At 36.6% G+C, this 17,300-nt stretch overlaps 1 protein-coding gene across 1 annotated transcript in view; it reads right to left on the reverse strand.

Moving 5' to 3' along the window:
• The window catches only part of LOC120856557 (mutS protein homolog 4), a 58,284-nt gene extending 53,547 nt beyond the window's left edge, over positions 1 to 4,737 (reverse strand). The window contains exon 1 of the mRNA XM_040231927.1: positions 4,541 to 4,737. Within this exon, the coding sequence (XP_040087861.1) occupies positions 4,541 to 4,737 (197 nt within the window). The remainder of the gene's footprint in view (positions 1 to 4,540) is intronic.
• Between the last annotated feature and the right edge of the window lie 12,563 nt (positions 4,738 to 17,300).

Below are 17,300 nucleotides of genomic sequence, written 5' to 3' on the forward strand. Positions count from 1 at the left end.
AAGATATCAATAATACATACTTAAGGGGGAAGAGAAGTTTACACTGATAAAACATGTATTTAACATAATCACTCTGTTCTAATTTATGAAGTTAGAGAATTATAAAAGAGAAAGAAAGAAAAGAATATCAGGTACAGAAACTATTACAAACAGGATTATACAGAAAATGACAAGAAGGGTTGCTTTAGTTAGGTTGAGAAAGACCTGTATTTATATCTGACAGTTGAATTAAGACATCCATACCAAGATGATGATGAGATGGGAATAATTATGACAATGATGGTGAGAATAGCTAACATACTGAACACAAAGTATATGCCAGGCCTTATTCTAAGAAATGTACATATATTATTTAATTCTAATAACCATGGTATGAGCTAGATGCTATTATTAACCACATTTTATAAGAGAAGAAACTGAAACACAAAGAAATTAAGTAATCTGCCTGAGGTTTCCAAATAAGTGTACAACAATAATAAAAGAGTTACCAGTTTAAAGGGGCAAAACAGAACAGCAATTTAAGCCCAGGTAGTCTTCCCAGTGGGGAAGGAAATGGTAACCCACTCCAATATTCTTGCCAGGAGAATCCCATGAACAGAAGAGCCTGGCAGGCTACAGTCCATGTGGCCGCAAGAATCGGACATGATTTAGCAACTAAACCACCACCAGTCTTCCTGGCTCTAGAACCAGAAAGATCAAGGTTGGTGGAGCACTGCAAAGTAAGAATTAAGGGAAATGAATAAAGAAGTTGAAAGAAATCAGAACACAGAAGTCCTTGTAGGCCATGGTAGAGTCTGAATTACATTCTAAAGGTAAGAAGAGCACTGAAAGACTTTTAAGCATTAAAGTTTCAAGATGTAATTTCTGGTTTAAAAAATCACTTTCTGGCCAATAGGTTGAGAATAGACTAATTGCAGGGAGAGGAAGAAGACAGAGAGTCAAGTTAGGGGCTATTATACTGTACAGTAGTCCAGGCTAAAATGATGGAGGTATGGATTAGAGTTGTGGGGGCTTCCCTGGTGGCTCAGCAGGTAAACAATCCACCTGCAATGCAGGAGACATGGGAGACGCAGCTTCAGTCCCTAGGTTGGGAGGATAACCTGGAGGAGGAAAGGACAACCCACTCCAGTATTCTTGCCTGAAAAATCTCATGAACAGAGAAGCCTGGCAGGCTGCAGTCCAAAGGGTCACAAAGAGTCAGACACAACTGAGCAACTGAGCGGTAAAAGTATGGTGTTAAGTTTGTAGACTTGGAAATGATAAGACCCAGAATATGACCATACTCTAAAGGCTGAGTCAAGAGGATTTACTGACATATTGAATTTGGGTTAAGAGAAGAAAGGAAATAAAAATGATTTAAGCTATCAGACTATCAAATTTTTGGTATATCAACTTAAACATATTTTTAAGAAATTACTCAAATCAAGCCCTGCCTGGGAGTCGGGAGAAGGTATCATAGGTAAGTCACAGGTACAATTTTGAGGACCAAATTCCTGTTCTTTCACAGGAACAAAAGAAGTAGGGAGCACACCTAAACCTGCCATTTGCTATAGAAATCAATGATGGAAACTATACTGAACAAGTGACAAGTCCATAGAAGCATTAGAGCTTTTCAGATAGTTCAGTAGGTAGCATGCTCATCTTTCAACCTAACATTCTTTGGTTTAAGTCAGGCAAAAGACCTCAATTTCTCCCCTCAGCTACAATATGAACTCTTGGAGGTCAAATATCCTATCATTTAATATATAGCAGAAACTCAAGCAATGTTTGATGATGACAATAGTCAAACAATGATTAACTATGAAATGTGACAAAATAAAACTGAGTATAAAACCCTTTGTAATAATTACCAGCCTTAGTTATTGACTGTCTATGTTACCCTATGTTATTTTAACTTAGAAAGTCAACAACAGAGTAGTTTATCCAGATATTATTTTATCTTTCTCCAGGCAACAGAAAAAACATTACTTATTCACTAAGCTGGAAAGAAATAACTACTATTAATTACATTCTCCTTTAAAAAGTTATAATTTTAGATCACCATTATCCAGTGAAACTGCAAAGGTGCAGAGGTCACTACACTGATGAATGACAAAAAGTAGTATAGACAGTAATATTCCTACTTTACTAAAAGTAGTACCAACAGTACCTAGATAGATCTAAACTGTTCTTGATGACTAAAGTAAATAATAAACAAAATTAGGTATGTCTGGAGATTTCATATAGTGGAAAGTCAAGATAAGAACGCACAAAACAACAGAAATATTTAAACACTGCAGCTCTGAAACTGGCACAAGCACCTTAAGGCTTCAATTGTCTAAAGCACTCTTTATTCTATTCAATATTCTTAATACTAAAATTTGTATTTAAGTTTATACCTTTCATTGATATCTGAGGTTATCGATATATTAATTACTGAAAGCTGAGATTTTATTCCAAGCTTACTTACTCCCAACCTGCACTTTACCAAACTAAATAGCTTAAGTTTCCTTGCCCATACATTATTATTATATTGAAAATCATGCTTTCAAAACCTTTTTATTCACTCTTACTACTTTTTTTAATCTTTAATCTGGATAACTTCTATTTATATTTCAAAACTCATGTCAGGGCTTAAAAAAAAAAAGTCAAGGTATTATCCCCTCTAGAAAACTGTTTCTATAATAATTCTTTTACTCCTTAACTAAGCCAAATTAACGTTCTCTCTCTGCTATGATCTCATCATTTTTTACGCAAATTTTCATCACCATACAGTCGACCCTTTCTATAGGCAATTGACTCCAAGACCTCTAACAGATACCAGAATCCATGGATACTTAAGTCCTTTATATAAAATGTCCTACTACAGTGGGCCCTCCATATCCACAAGTTCCATATCTGTGAATTCAACCAACTGTGGGTCCCTCGGCTACAGAGGGCCTGATGTACTTAGTACATGTTAATGACCTATGATACTATAGTCTCCTCCTCCAGACTATAATTCCTCAAGGAGATAAACCATGACTCACTAATTCTTTGTACCAAACTGAACCCATATTAAACTATGTAGTTTATCCCTACTATAAACACCACCACAGGTTGATTACATTATCTTCTAATGACATTTTGATTCTAGTTTAGGTACCTCAACCATCACAAACTCATAAAAACCTCATGTTTACAGTGTGTATGTGCATGTGCACGGACAACACACACATATGCACAAACACATGAGAATCTCCCATTCTCCCTTTCATTCATGTTTACCATCAATATTCATCTAACTGAAGCTAATAATAAACCAATAAAACCAGCAATCTAGTCATACACAAATACCATTTTTATCATTTTCAACTACTTCACCTTCTCAAATGATTATGTAGCCCCTTGAATTTCCTGTATTTAATGCTGCGATTCATGGGGTCGCAAAGAGTCGGACATGACTGAGCGACTGAACTGAACTGAATGCTTTTACAACTGGTTATTTCAGCACTGCAGTATTCTGCACACAATAACTTCTTTTTTGTTATGGGAAAAACATACAAAACACAAATTTTACCATTTTAACCATATTACCCTCACTATTCAGTGCCATTAGGTATACTTGCAATAATGTGCAACCATTACCACCATTCGTTTCCAGAGCTTTCTCATCATCCCAAACGTAAACTCTGAATCCATTAAATAACTCTCTCATTCCCCAGTTCCCCCAGCCCCTGATAACCTGTCTACTTTCTGTTGCCATAAATTTGCCAATTCTAGGTACTTCACCTTTTGAGTCTAGCGTATTTCACTTAACACAATGTTTTCAAGGTTCATACATCTTGAGGCAGAATTTCATTCCTTTTTAAAGCTGAATGATATTCCATTATATGTATACGTCTTATTGGTATACACTTTATTAGTCACTGGTTGATGGACATTTGGTTTGTTTCCACATTTTGGCTACTGTGAATAATGCTGCTATGAACACTTGTGTGCAAGTATCTATTTGAATCTCCACTCTCAGTTCTTCTGGGTATATACTAAGAAGCAGAATTTCTGGATCATATGGTAATGCCAAATTTAGCTTTTTGAGGAACCACCACATGGTTTCTCAAAGTGACTGCACCATTTTATATCCCTACCATAAACGGATTAGGATTCTAATTTCTCCATCCTTCCCAATTCGTATCTTCCATTTATTTAATAATAACTATACTAACAGTATGAAGTGATAACTGTGTTTTTGATATGTATTTCCCTAACAACTAGTGATGTTGAGCTCTTGCTTATTATATCTCTGTATATCTTCTTTGGAGAAACATCTGTTAAAGTCTTCTGCTTAATTTTGAAATGATTGTCAGCTTGTTTTTTTCTTATTTAGTAAAAATATCTTTTTAAAACTTGATTTTGGTGAAAACATTTGAGCAGTTCAGCAACAATGGTATAAATATTTAAAATGTTTATTTTCAATATTTCTCCACCAAACAACTTTAAAAAATATAAAGTAACTCTTCATAGAAAAATATGACAATAAAATATACTGATATATTTCCTAATAAAAAATGGATAATCTTACCTAGAGTCTTGATTGTTAATTAGTAATTCAAGGTTTTGGGCTGATGATGAATCTATCATGGCTGTCTGTTCACTACCCTGGAAACAAATCTTTAGCGATTTTGGTGCGTAAACTGAATTTTGAATAAATTCAACATATTTTAATAAAGCTGCAACAGCTGCAAGGCAGTAATATCTGTAAGGTAACCGATGATACATCACTATAAATCTCTGTAATAAAAGTATTGCTATAAAGGAAAACATTTATTTTACTTTTAATAGCAAAATTATAAATATTTGCATAGCATTGCCTAAATTCAAAGGGAAAAAGCACTCCAAGTGCTCCTCACTTTTGATGACTAGTTAAATTACCTCTAAAACATAAAAGTTAAAAACAGACAATTTTCTGAAGTCTGAGACTTAAAGAATAAAGTTATAAAGAATAAAAACTGGATTGCCAGTAAGTCACGTTAGAATTCAACATTCAATGGTGCCATTCTAAGTACATATTCAAATAATATTGAGAAAGTCTGAGGGTTTAAAAGATACAGTCAGGAGACCATAATGTATAGGAATGTACCTCATTCTTATATACATCCTATAATGTATAGGATCTTGGTGAGAAAAGTCATCATGATTAACTTAGTGAACAAATAGTCCTACCTGGCTCAAAGAAAGTGTCTGTTCAGCAAGTTCTAAAAAATATCTATTCCAAAAGTATCATTTCCTGTCTCATTTCAAAGGGGTAAAGGTGTGAAGTAACAGGAACACAGCTTTACCTATGTTTCACTTCTGTGCCCTCACATTTCTAGTAGCTCTGGCTACTTAAGCTTTTCATTTCAAAGTAAAGTGAGCAGCAATGATTAGGGCAATAGATTATGACTAATTTGGAGAAATTCTATATAAATTAAGTCAGCAAGATATGCCCTGTGTATAAATTTCAGTTAATTACTTTACTATTCAGTAATTACTGAGTGTGTTTTATGAAACTTTTCTCGGCATTTTTCTCAGTGGTAGGTATATAGCAAAGAACAAAACAGACAAAAGACCTTTCCCTCCTGGAATACACACTAGGGACTTACTACTTCCCCCAAATCTTAACTTACTTGGACTGAACCTCCATTATGACAGTGCTGAATTCTGCTATGCATAACTGTTCAATGTATTCTAGTCCTTTTGTTTCATTGAAGTATTTCCTTTGGATAGTAGTGAAATTAACATTCTGAAAAGAATTTTTAATTTCAAAATAAATTTTAAGTTTCATGCACTTGCCCAAAACTGCTTTCTTAAACACATGCTCATACACGGGTAGGTAGCTTAAAATATTGTGCAAAGCTTATTTTTCATTATTTATTATTTTCTAGAGTTAAATAAGTTTTTCTAGTTATTTGCTAAGTGAATTCGAGTAGTCTGTAGCTCTTATTAATCTATACTTGCATGAAATTTAAGTACAATAATAAAAAAATGAGTCTCTGACTTCTACTAACTTTATTCTACAGCAACAACAAAGGTTTTACATTCAGCATCATATTGGGCTTCCCTGGTGGCTCAGCTGGTAAAGAATCCACCTGCAGTACAGGAGACCTGGGTTCAATCCCTAGGCTGGGAAGATCCCTTGGAGAAGGGAAAGGCTACCCATTCCAGTATCCTGGCCTAGAGAATTCCATGGACTATATAAACCATGGGGTCACAAAAAGTCAGACACGACTAAGTGACTTTCACTTTCAATATATTATCATAATTGAGGGTAAATATTATAATATACTAGTTGGGAAAGCAGAAAATACCAATTCCAGATATCAAATCTATGAAATATTATCAACATAAGGTAAATTTAATTTATAGAAAAAAGAAAAGGAGATAATGGAACTTTTTTAAACAGAGCAAAATTTAAAAAAGCATGCAGTCACAAAATAAAAGGTCTGCTTATTTTGAATAAAAGTATTAGGTTAAAAAGGCAGTATATTAGCAATGGACTCTGAAAGAGTTGTAAGACTGAAAAAATAAAGTCACAAGCAGGTATGGAATTTGATAGGTCTCAAGACTGTTTGAACAGTTATCTCATTTAATCTTCCCAATATAACTCTATGACATAAGTCATATTTATCTACAATTTTCCTCTAAGTTAAATTCTGAGAAGCCAAGTAACTTTTCTAATATCAAAGAATTGACAAATGCCAGAGCTCAGACTTGAATTTAGATTTCTTTGACTACAAAGTCCATGTTTCTTCCATTTCATACTGCTTATTTAATTGAGGTCCTTTTATGATAAGTGTGATAATAATGTTAACAACAATAATAACATTGTTTTTTTTCCCCTCTTGCTTGTGATTCTTTCATACAAAATACTGAGGTAGCCAAAAAGTTCATTTTTCATGTTACAGAAAAACCTGACCAAACATTTTGGCCATCTCAGTGTTTCTATCGGACTTCCCGGGTGGTTCAGTGGTAAAGAATCTGCCTGCCGATGCAGGACATGCCGGAGACACAGGTCCAACCCCTGGTTCAGGAAGATCCCCTGGAGAAGAAACTGGCAACACACTCCAGTATTCTTGCCTGGGAAATCCCAGAGACAGAGGGGCCTGGCAGGCAACAGCCACAGGCTCACAAAGAGCTGGACAAGACTTAGTGACTAAGCATGCATGCAATACTTCTATGGCTCTCTCACTCTCACTCCTTTCAAGACTTTACCCAAATGAAACCTCACCAATGAGACCATTTCTGATTACCCGATATAAAATACCAGTTCTCTAGGAGATAGATACTATTATTGTCCTTATTTTACTGACAAATAAAAACTGAAGTTTAAAGAGGTTGGATGGCATCACCAACTCAATGGACATGGGTTTGGGTGAACTCTGGGAGTTGGTGATGGACAGGGAGGCCTGGCATGCTGTGGTTCATGGGGTCACAAAGAGTCAGACACGACTGAGCAACTGAACTGAACTGAACTGAAAAAGGTTGAGTAACTTAACTTGCACACAGCCATTTAGAATCAGAATTTGAAACCACAACTGTTTGGCTCATCTGTCCTTAAGCACTAGGCTATATCGCCTTACAGTAGATATATGTTGTTTTCACCTTCAGAGAATTCATCTATCCCACATTCTACGTTGTTCTGTCTTTTTAGGACTGTCAATTACAGTACTCTGTGCCCCACAGCAAAAAGTCAATGACCAGGGATTAATCAATCATAGTGCTTCTACCCCCAGAAACAGAGATTAATATAACATGTGGGAGCATGAACAAAACAGTAACAGTTCAGGGTCCTTCTCTCAAATTCATATATGGACACTGGCTGCTAAGTCGCTTCAGTCGTGTCTGACTCTGTGCGACCCCAGAGAGGGCAGCCCACCAGGCTCCCCTGTCCCTGGGATTGTCCAGGCAAGAACACTGGAGTGGGTTGCCATTTCCTTCTCCAATACATGAAAGTGAAAAGTGAAAGTGAAGTGGCTCAGTCATGTCCGATTCCTAGCGACCCCATGGACTGCAGCCTACCAGGCTGCTCCATCCATGGGATTTTCCAGGCAAGAGTACTGGAGTGCAGTGCCATCACCTTCAGGAAGAAGTTACTTTTCTGCCTCCTGTATACTCTGGAAAACCCCCTTATTACCTAAAACATTTTTCTTTTTCAAAGTATATCAAAAGTACCAAATTAAATAAGTGAATTCCTCATCATCTTTATTACATGTATTCAGTTCAGTCGCTCACTTGTGTCTGATTCCTTGTGACCCCATTAACTGCAGCACGCCAGGCATCCCTGTCCATTACCAACTCCCAGAGCTTGCTCAAATTCATGTCCATCCAATCGGTGATGCCATCCAACCATCTTATCCTCTGTTGTCCCCTTCTCCTGCCTTCAATCTTTCCCACTGCTAATTATATGTATTAGTAGTCCCTTAGTTTAGAACTTGTACTTAGTGAGTACTTTATGGTAAATATAAAGTTACTCAAATTATTGTTCTTTAATATATTAGAAAATGGATTTTTAAAAATACAAAGATCTTGACTGTTACTATTGAGAATTAAAAAACCACTGACCTTGAAATTTTCTGTGATAAGAGTAAACAACTTGGTTGAATTCCCCACAACACAAGCAGTATTTGACATTATTATTTCCAAAGGTGATAAAATTTTAAGTTTAGTGATCACCTAAAATTGTTTGAATAAATAATCTCTTAAATGTAGGCTTAGGAGTCTCTAAAACCAAAAATGTTTCATATTTTTCTGAGAGATAAGTGCTTATAATTAATTCAGAGATACACAAAATTACAACTGTCCTAATTATATATTTCAGTTAAATATATTTCTAATGAAGCTATGTTAAACATACATTCTATAAAATTATAAATATATTATCATAAACATAGGCTATATTTTACTCACAATAGTTTGTTATCAGCTGTAAGCCCCCAAATAATTTGAACTTATCGAGTAGGCATTCCTTAAAAACAATTTTTTTAATAAAAATCATCTACTCGGTATTTTATTCATCTCCATGAAAAACATAAACATTCAATAGCTAACTATGTTGACTCAATCAGTATGGCCACACAGGTATAGCTTAGAAGCTGAAAAGTACAGAAACACAGATGAGAAACATCCGTTTTATGACTGATGCTTTTCACAGTGTAAGGTAAATTCGAACTATCCTAGACACAAAAATTCTTAATATGTCAAACATTCCAGTTTTAAAAAAACCTTTTATCCTATCATTTTTAAATTGCAAAGAAATGTGAAATACCCAGATACGTAGTACTAATATCATTTAGGTTGTTAAGTATATTTAAAAATTAATTATTAGGTAGAACCAAAATAGGGAACCAAAAAGGGGAATGAGAGAAATAAAGAATAATAAAACATTAAAAATAACATAGTATTTAATATTTTTTCATAACAGAATTCAAGTCAAATAACTTTTTAGAATATAGAGATTAGGAATAGACTTCCCATACCTGACAAGTCACACAAATTCCCATGACAACAGACCAGTGGCCCAAATTAATGATGAGTGATAGGAAGTGAAGGCAAGAAGTTGAGGGACTAAATTATCACTGATCTAAAACACTAGTCTCCCTTATTTCTAGAATATAAAATTAAAATACATTTCAGTGGAAACAACCCTTTGGAGATAGCATTATTACACAAGCTATTTTTGGAATAAATCCAGGAATTATTAGAAGATATTAATTTTAGAAACAGTAATAATAATTTGGAATATTCAAATAACAGAAAAACATGTTATTTCAGAACAAAATAATATTTAAAAATTAAAATCAGATGTAAAAAATGTTTCTTTTAATTCAGAGTAACCTAGATTGGTGCAATAATGAATAACCATTATTCTAACAAAAAGTAAATTAATTAGGGAAGCACTGACTTGAAAAGCTTCAAAGTACCCTCTAGATGAACCATGTTCTAGGAGTATAAATACTTACCTTTGCATATGTTGTGTTGTCCGCAAACTGAGATAATACAATTTGTGGGCTTTTTAAATCAATACTTGCCATTCCTATTTCACCTCTGGCAAGTCCTCTCCCTTCTACAACAGCTACAATAACTGAAGGAGAGTGTGCAGAAACTGCAGATGAGGATGTAGCTGTCAAAATTGTTGAAAGAAAATATATAAACATAATACTTTGTAGTTCTTTCTCATAAGATCTCAAAGCACCAAATCAATGGCAGAGTTTTAATACCCAAGAAAAAAAATCTTATTTTCCTCATCAAAATAAAATCTTTCCATATCCAGACCAAATAAAAATGTTAATTCTCTATTTTACCAAAACTTAACTTCACATTTAGAAATAATAAATTGTCTTATTTTGCACTTTACTGGAATGAAATCATAAAGAAACACTAAATTTGGATAAGAAAACATTATCTTATTTTGTCATTTAAAAGCTATATGAATTTGAGCAAATTATTTCATAATAAGTAATCAAAAATCACAAAATACAATGTAACAACTGCTCTATCTGACTGAAGAGGCAGCTGAAATAATCAAATGGGATAATATACACAAATGCATTTTATATAGTATAAATCATACAGCTATAAACTGTAGTAACTAGATATCTGTATAAGGTTGGATATTTTATTAATGTGCCAAGAATGTTCAAAGTTCTTTACCTGAATTAACTTTTCACCATGATTCTATCAATTGTTGCTGTTCATTCGCTAAGTCATCTCCAACTCCTTGCAACCCCATGAACTGTGGCACACAGACTTCCCTATCCTTCACTATCTCCTGGAGTTTCCTCAGACTCATGTCCATTGAGTCAGTGATGCCATCCAACCATCTCATGTTCTGTTGCTCCCTTCTCCTCTTGCCCTCAATCTTTCCCACCATCAATCTTTTCCAGTGAGTTGGGTTCTTCACATCAGGAGGCCAAAGTACTGGAGCTTCAGCTTCGTTATCAGTACTTCCAGTTAATACTCAAAGTTGATTTCCTTTAGGTTGGACTGGATCTCCTTGCAGTTCAAGGGATTCTCAAGAGTCTTCTCCAGGACAATTTCAAAGCATCAGTTCTTTGGCGCTCACCCTTCCTTATGGTCTAATTCTCAAATCCATACCTGACTACTGGAAAAAATCACAGCTCTGACTGTACGGACCTTTGTTGCCAAAGTAATGTCTCTGCTTTCTAATTTGTTGTCTAGGTTTGTCATAGCTTTTCTTCCAAGGAGCAAGGGTCTTTTAATTTTGTGGCTGCAGTCACCATCCGCAGTGATTTTGGAGCCCAAGAAAATAAAGCTTGTCACTGTTTCCACTTTTTCCCCATCTACTTGCCATGAAGTGATGGGACTGGATGCCATGATCTTAGTTTTTTAAATGTTGAGTCTTTAAGCCAGCTTTTCTCACTCTCCTCTTTCACACTCATCTAGAGGCTCTTTACTTCCTCTTCACTTTCAACCATTAGAGTGGTATCATCTGCATATCTAAGATTATTGATATTTCTCCTGGCAATCTTGATTCCAGCTTGTGATTCATCCAGCCTGGCATTTCACATGATGTACTCAGATAGAAGTTAAGTAAGCAGGGTGATAATATACAGCCTTGACATACTCCTTTCCCAATTTTGAATTAGTGTTCAGTTCTAACTGTTGCTTCTTGACCTACATACAGATTTCTCAGCAGGCAAGTCATATGGTCTGTTAGTCCCATCTGTTTAAGAATTTTCCACAGTTTGTTGTGATCTATACAGTCAAAGGCTTTCGCGTAGTCAATAAAGCAGAAGTAGAGTTTTCTGGAATTCCCTTCTTTTTTCTATGATCCAACAGATATTGGCAATTTGATCTCTGGCTCCTCTGCCTTTTCTAAATCCAGCATATACATCTGGAAGTTCTTGGTTCACTGCTGAAGCCTAGCTTGAAGGATTTTGAGCATTATCTTGCTAGCATGTGAAATGAGCACAACCTAATGATAATTTGAACATTGTTTGGCATTGCCCTTCTTTGGCACTGGAATGAAAACTGACATCATCCAGTCCTGTGGCTACTGCTGAGTTTTCTAAATTTGTTGACATACTGAGTGCAGCACTTTCACAGAATCATTTTTTAGGATTTGAAATAGCTCAGCTGGAATTCCATTACCTCCACTAACTTTGTTTATGTAGTGCCTCCTATGACCCATTGGCTTCCCACTCCATGATGTCTGGCTCCAGGTGAGTGACCAATCGTCGATGTTATCCGGGTGATTAAGAGCTTTTTTGTATTTGATTCTATCAGTAGACATCATTAATTTCTCCATTTACTTCTAAGGAGATTGAACCTTGAATAGAACTGGTAGAATTTGTACACAGGTGGTGTGAATCCCAGATGTGGCACTCTTAACAACTATATGTATTACTGATTTTGAAATTTATGACTCACAGACCATAAATATTCAGGTAAGTAGTTTAACCTTTTTAAATACCAAACGTTTTAAACAAAGTTGTTATAAAAATTCAATGTAATACAGAACAGCTTTATAAAGCATATGAAATTATAGGGCATCCTGAAAGATGATGCTGTGAAAATGCTGTACTCAATATGCCAGCAAATTTGGAAGACTCAGCAGTGGCCACAGACTGGAAAAGGTCAGTTTTCATTCCAATCCCAAAGAAAGGCAATGCCAAAGAATGCTCAAACTACTGCACAATTGCATTCATCTCACATGCTAGTAAATTAATGCTCAAAATTCTCCAAGCCAGGCTTCAACAATACATGAACCATGAACTTCCAGAAGTTTAAGCTAGTTTTAGAAACGGCAGAGGAACCAGAGATCAATTGCCAGCATTCGCTGGATCACCAAAAAAGCAAGGGAGTGCCAGAAAAACATCTATTTCTGCTTTATTGACTATGCCAAAGCCTTTGACTGTATGGATCACGATGAACTGTGCAAAATTCTGAAAGAGATGGGAATACCAGACCACCTAACCTGCCTCTTGAGAAACCTGTATGCAGGTCAGGAAGCAACAGTTAGAAATGGACATGGAACAACAGACTGGTTCCAAATAGGAAAAAGAGTACGTCAAGGCTGTATATTGTCACCCTCCTTATTTAACTTGTATGCAGAGCACATCATGAAACACACTGGGCTGGAAGAAACACAAGCTGGAATCAAGATTGCCGGGAGAAATATTAATCACCTCAGATATGCAGATGACACCACCCTTATGGCAGAAAGTGAAGAGGAGCTAAAAAGCCTCTTGATGAAAGTGAAAGAGGAGAGTGAAAAAGTTGGCTTGAAGCTCAACATTCAGAAAACGAAGATTATGACATCTGGTCCCATCACTTCATGGGAAACAGATGGGGAAACAGTGGAAACAGTGTCAGACTTTATTTTTGGGGGCTCCAAAAATCACTGCAGATGGTGACTACAGCCATGAAATTAAAAGACGCTTACTCCTTGGAAGGAAAGTTATGACCAACCTAGATAGCATATTGAAAAGCAAAGATATTACCTTGCCAACAAAGGTCCATTTAGTCAAAGCTATGGTTTTTCCAATGGTCATGTATGGATGTGAAAGTTGGACTGTGAAGCAGGCTGAGCACCGAAGGATTGATGCTTTTGAACTGTGGTGTTGGAGAAGACTCTTACGAGTTCCTTGGACTGCAAGGAGATCCAACCAGTCTATCCTAAAGGAGATCAGTCCTGGGTGTTCATTGGAAGGACTGATGCTGAAGCTCAAACTCCAATACTTTAGCCACCTCATGCAAAGAGTTGACTCACTGGAAAAGACCCTGATGCTGGGAGGGATTGAGGGCAGGAGGAGAAGGGGACAACAGAGGATGAGATGGCTGGATGGCATCACTGACTTGATGGGCATGAGTCTGGAGTGAACTCCAAGAGTTGGTGATGAACAGGGAGGCCTGGCATGCTGTGATCCATGAGGTTGCAAAGAGTCAGACACGACTGAGTGACTGAACTGAACTGAACATATCTAAGGTTTTTTTTTTCCCTTTAAACCTTTCAATATACTTTTTTCCCCTCCTTTCCCTCCTTAATCTAGAATCCTTTTTTCTTTTCTATTCTTCTATTATAACACTTACAAAATTATTACACATTTATGCTATCTTAGTCAGTAGTCGACTTAAGAGTTCATTTAAAAATCTACGTGTCTAAATCTCAGAAACTTTTTTGCCATGAAGGCTTTGTTATTCTTGGTGATTGAGTTTATATTAGATCTACAGAAGTCAGTTTAAGTTCTGCAATCAAATACGATCTTTTCATTTTTAATTGGAAACTATATATCAAGTTTCAGTACTTGGAAATTCAGTACACTCAGAAGACATCCCCCTTAAACTTTAAAAAAAAATTTTTCACTGTTATCTCTCTGATATAAGTAATAATAAAATGAGCATCACAGTACATAAAGCTTTTTTCTGGGTCTCATATTACTTCCCTAAATTGGCTCCTTAGAAGTCAAATTACTTCTGGATGGAACAAAGGAAAACTTTTAAAGGATGTCACATATATTGCCAAATTTCTTTTCATAATTGTACCCACTTTTAATTCTATTAACTGTATATGAGAAAAACCAATCTTACTGAATCCTTACCATTAGTAATCCCTGCAATGTATTGTTATTTTTGTTATTATTATTATCACCTGCTTTAATGAACTGAGGCTTAAATATTTATTTTTTAAAATTACTATCAAAATTGAACATCACTTAAAAATCCATTTGTTTTCTGTATTTTGAAATGGTCCACAATGCCTCTGCCAGTGTCATCGTCTATGAACTCACAGAATGCCTTATCCACCATCAAGGCATTTCGTGCAGTATTGCATCTGATCAAGGAACTCACTTCATAGCAAAAGAAAAAAATGTATCAACGGGCTACAGCCCATTGAATCAACTGTGTATACCACATAACCCATCACCCAGACATGCCTGGCCTAATCTAAAGGCAGAATAACTTACTGAAGACTCAATGCCAATTAGGAGGCAACACCCTGAAAAATGGGATTCTCTCTTCCAGGATGCAGTTTATACTTGGAATCATAGATGCTATATTCCTCATAACTAGAATACACAGGTCCAAGAATCAATGTGAGAATGTAGGGATGGCTACTCTCTCTATTATGCCCCCCAATGCACCCAAAGAATTTCTGTATCCCATTCTGGCAACGTTGAGCTCTGTTGGTTTTGAGATCTTAGCCTCAATATGGTTATTGGCTCCAACAGGTAATTTAACAATGATTCTACTGAATTGGAAGATGAAATTGCCACCTGTCCATTTTAGGCTGCTTATTTATGCTACTGAAACAATAAGAAAAAAAGGGAGTTATCTATGAATGGTGTGGTCAATCCTAATTGCCAAGGGGATATTATGCCGCTATACGCAAAGAAGGCAAAGTGGACTATGAATGGAACCCCAGGGATTTGCTAAGGCACCTCTTGAAAGTGAAAGTGAAGTCACTCAGTCATGTCTGACTCTTTGCGACCCCATGGACTTTTAGCCTACCAGGCTCCTCCGTCCATGGGATTTTCCAGGCAAGAGTACTGGAGTGGGTTGCTATCTCCTTCTCCAGGGGATCTTCTCGACCCAGGGATCGAACCTGGGTCTCCCGCATTGTAGGCAGACACCCTACCATCTGAGCCACCAGGGAAGTCTTCGTATTTCCAATAGTAAAGGTGAATGGAAAACTACAGCAAGCAAAAATGGCAGAATGACTAAGGACTCAGAAGAAGGTCTGGGTCATTCCACCCTTACTGCTGCAAATTAGGGAAATTCAGAATGGGTAGTGAAAGAAGAAAACCAAATATATCAACTATAACATCATGACCAATTACAGAAACAAAAACTGCAATAGCTGTGGATATTATCTCTATGCTTTGTTATATGCATGTTTATTTGTACAAACTAACCATATTTTCCCTCTCTTTTCAACTTTAAAAAGTTTATTCACAACTTAACAGAGGTTTAGTCTTTAAGTAACAGAATATTCTGTGGGACCATGACTGAATTTGAGATAATTAATATGCAATGACTGTTGGGACTATGAATTTTCTCATTTTGGAAAAGAGTGAGAACTCTCTCACTTGTAAATACAGATTCACACATCCTGTTAGGTAGAAATATAAAGTCATTTTGTTGTCAAAAAAATCCAGATGTGTGTAGAATGACATATACAAAAGCTCTATACCCAAAAGAGTTATGGCAGCTATCAATTTATTGTCATTCACCTCCAAATTCACACTTCAATATAAGTTCTGCAATAATGGACAGAACCGCTATAAGTATTTCTCCTTAAAGTGTGCATAATGTTAAGTTTTCTCAATTGAGGGAACTGGAGGGACCTTGCAGGATGACAGGCTCTCCTGCAGTTTCCGCTACAGTATGGTGGGTCAGCAGTGTAGATATGAGGACATCTGGTGGTGATGCGCCCAGTTACACATCCAGAATGTGCTGTACTCTGGTGATCACACAGCTACAGCATGGCATAGTAACTACCTCCCCTCAGCCCTCTGAATACACATATCCTGCATTCCAGGCCTCCTGCCCATACTAATTCCCTTGGCTCTTTCATTCTTTCCTCAAGTCTGCCTCCCATAGTCCTCTTGATGTCAACCTTCCCAACAAGGAGACTGTGTACTCCAGGCCTCCAACCCACATCAGAGCCCACTCTCATTACAGCTGCTGCTGCTGCTAAGTCGCTTCAGTCATGTCCGACTCTGTGCGACCCCATAGACGGCAGCCCACAAGGCTCCTCCGTCCCTGGGATTCTCCAGGCAAGAACACTGGAGTGGGTTGCCATTTCCTTCTCCAATGCATGAAAGTGAAAAGTAAAAAGTGCATTACACAGCTAGCCACCAGCTATAGTTCACCCCCACCCCACCTGCCTCCTGTTCGCCCTGGACAGCAGACCAGCTCTGACCTGGCAAATCTGCAGGCACTACTGATACAGTATTCACATTCTCCAAAGAGACCTGCACTCCAACCTTGGAAATGGGACCCAGATGAGGGCCACTTCCAAGTGTGACCTCTTAGGAGCCCCCTCAGCCCTAGGGTACCTCACAGAGTTTTCTTATATCCTATAGTTATTCTTCCATTACAGTTTAATAATTCTTTATATTAAATCTTTCCTGTTTAAATCATTGTATAGTTTTACTTAAGATTGGATTTTAACTGCTACAGTCTGTGTCTTCATAGAGTTTATAGTCCAGCAAAGAAGATACACATTTTAAGAAAAATAATCAACCTCATTTATAACCAGGAAAATGCTAATTCAGACTACACTTAGGTGAAAGTAAAAGCTGCTCAGTCATGTCCAACTCTTTGTGACCCCATAGACT

Source organism: Oryx dammah, unplaced genomic scaffold, assembly GCF_014754425.2.
Source record: "Oryx dammah isolate SB20612 unplaced genomic scaffold, SCBI_Odam_1.1 HiC_scaffold_28, whole genome shotgun sequence".
Taxonomy (NCBI): domain Eukaryota; kingdom Metazoa; phylum Chordata; class Mammalia; order Artiodactyla; family Bovidae; genus Oryx; species Oryx dammah.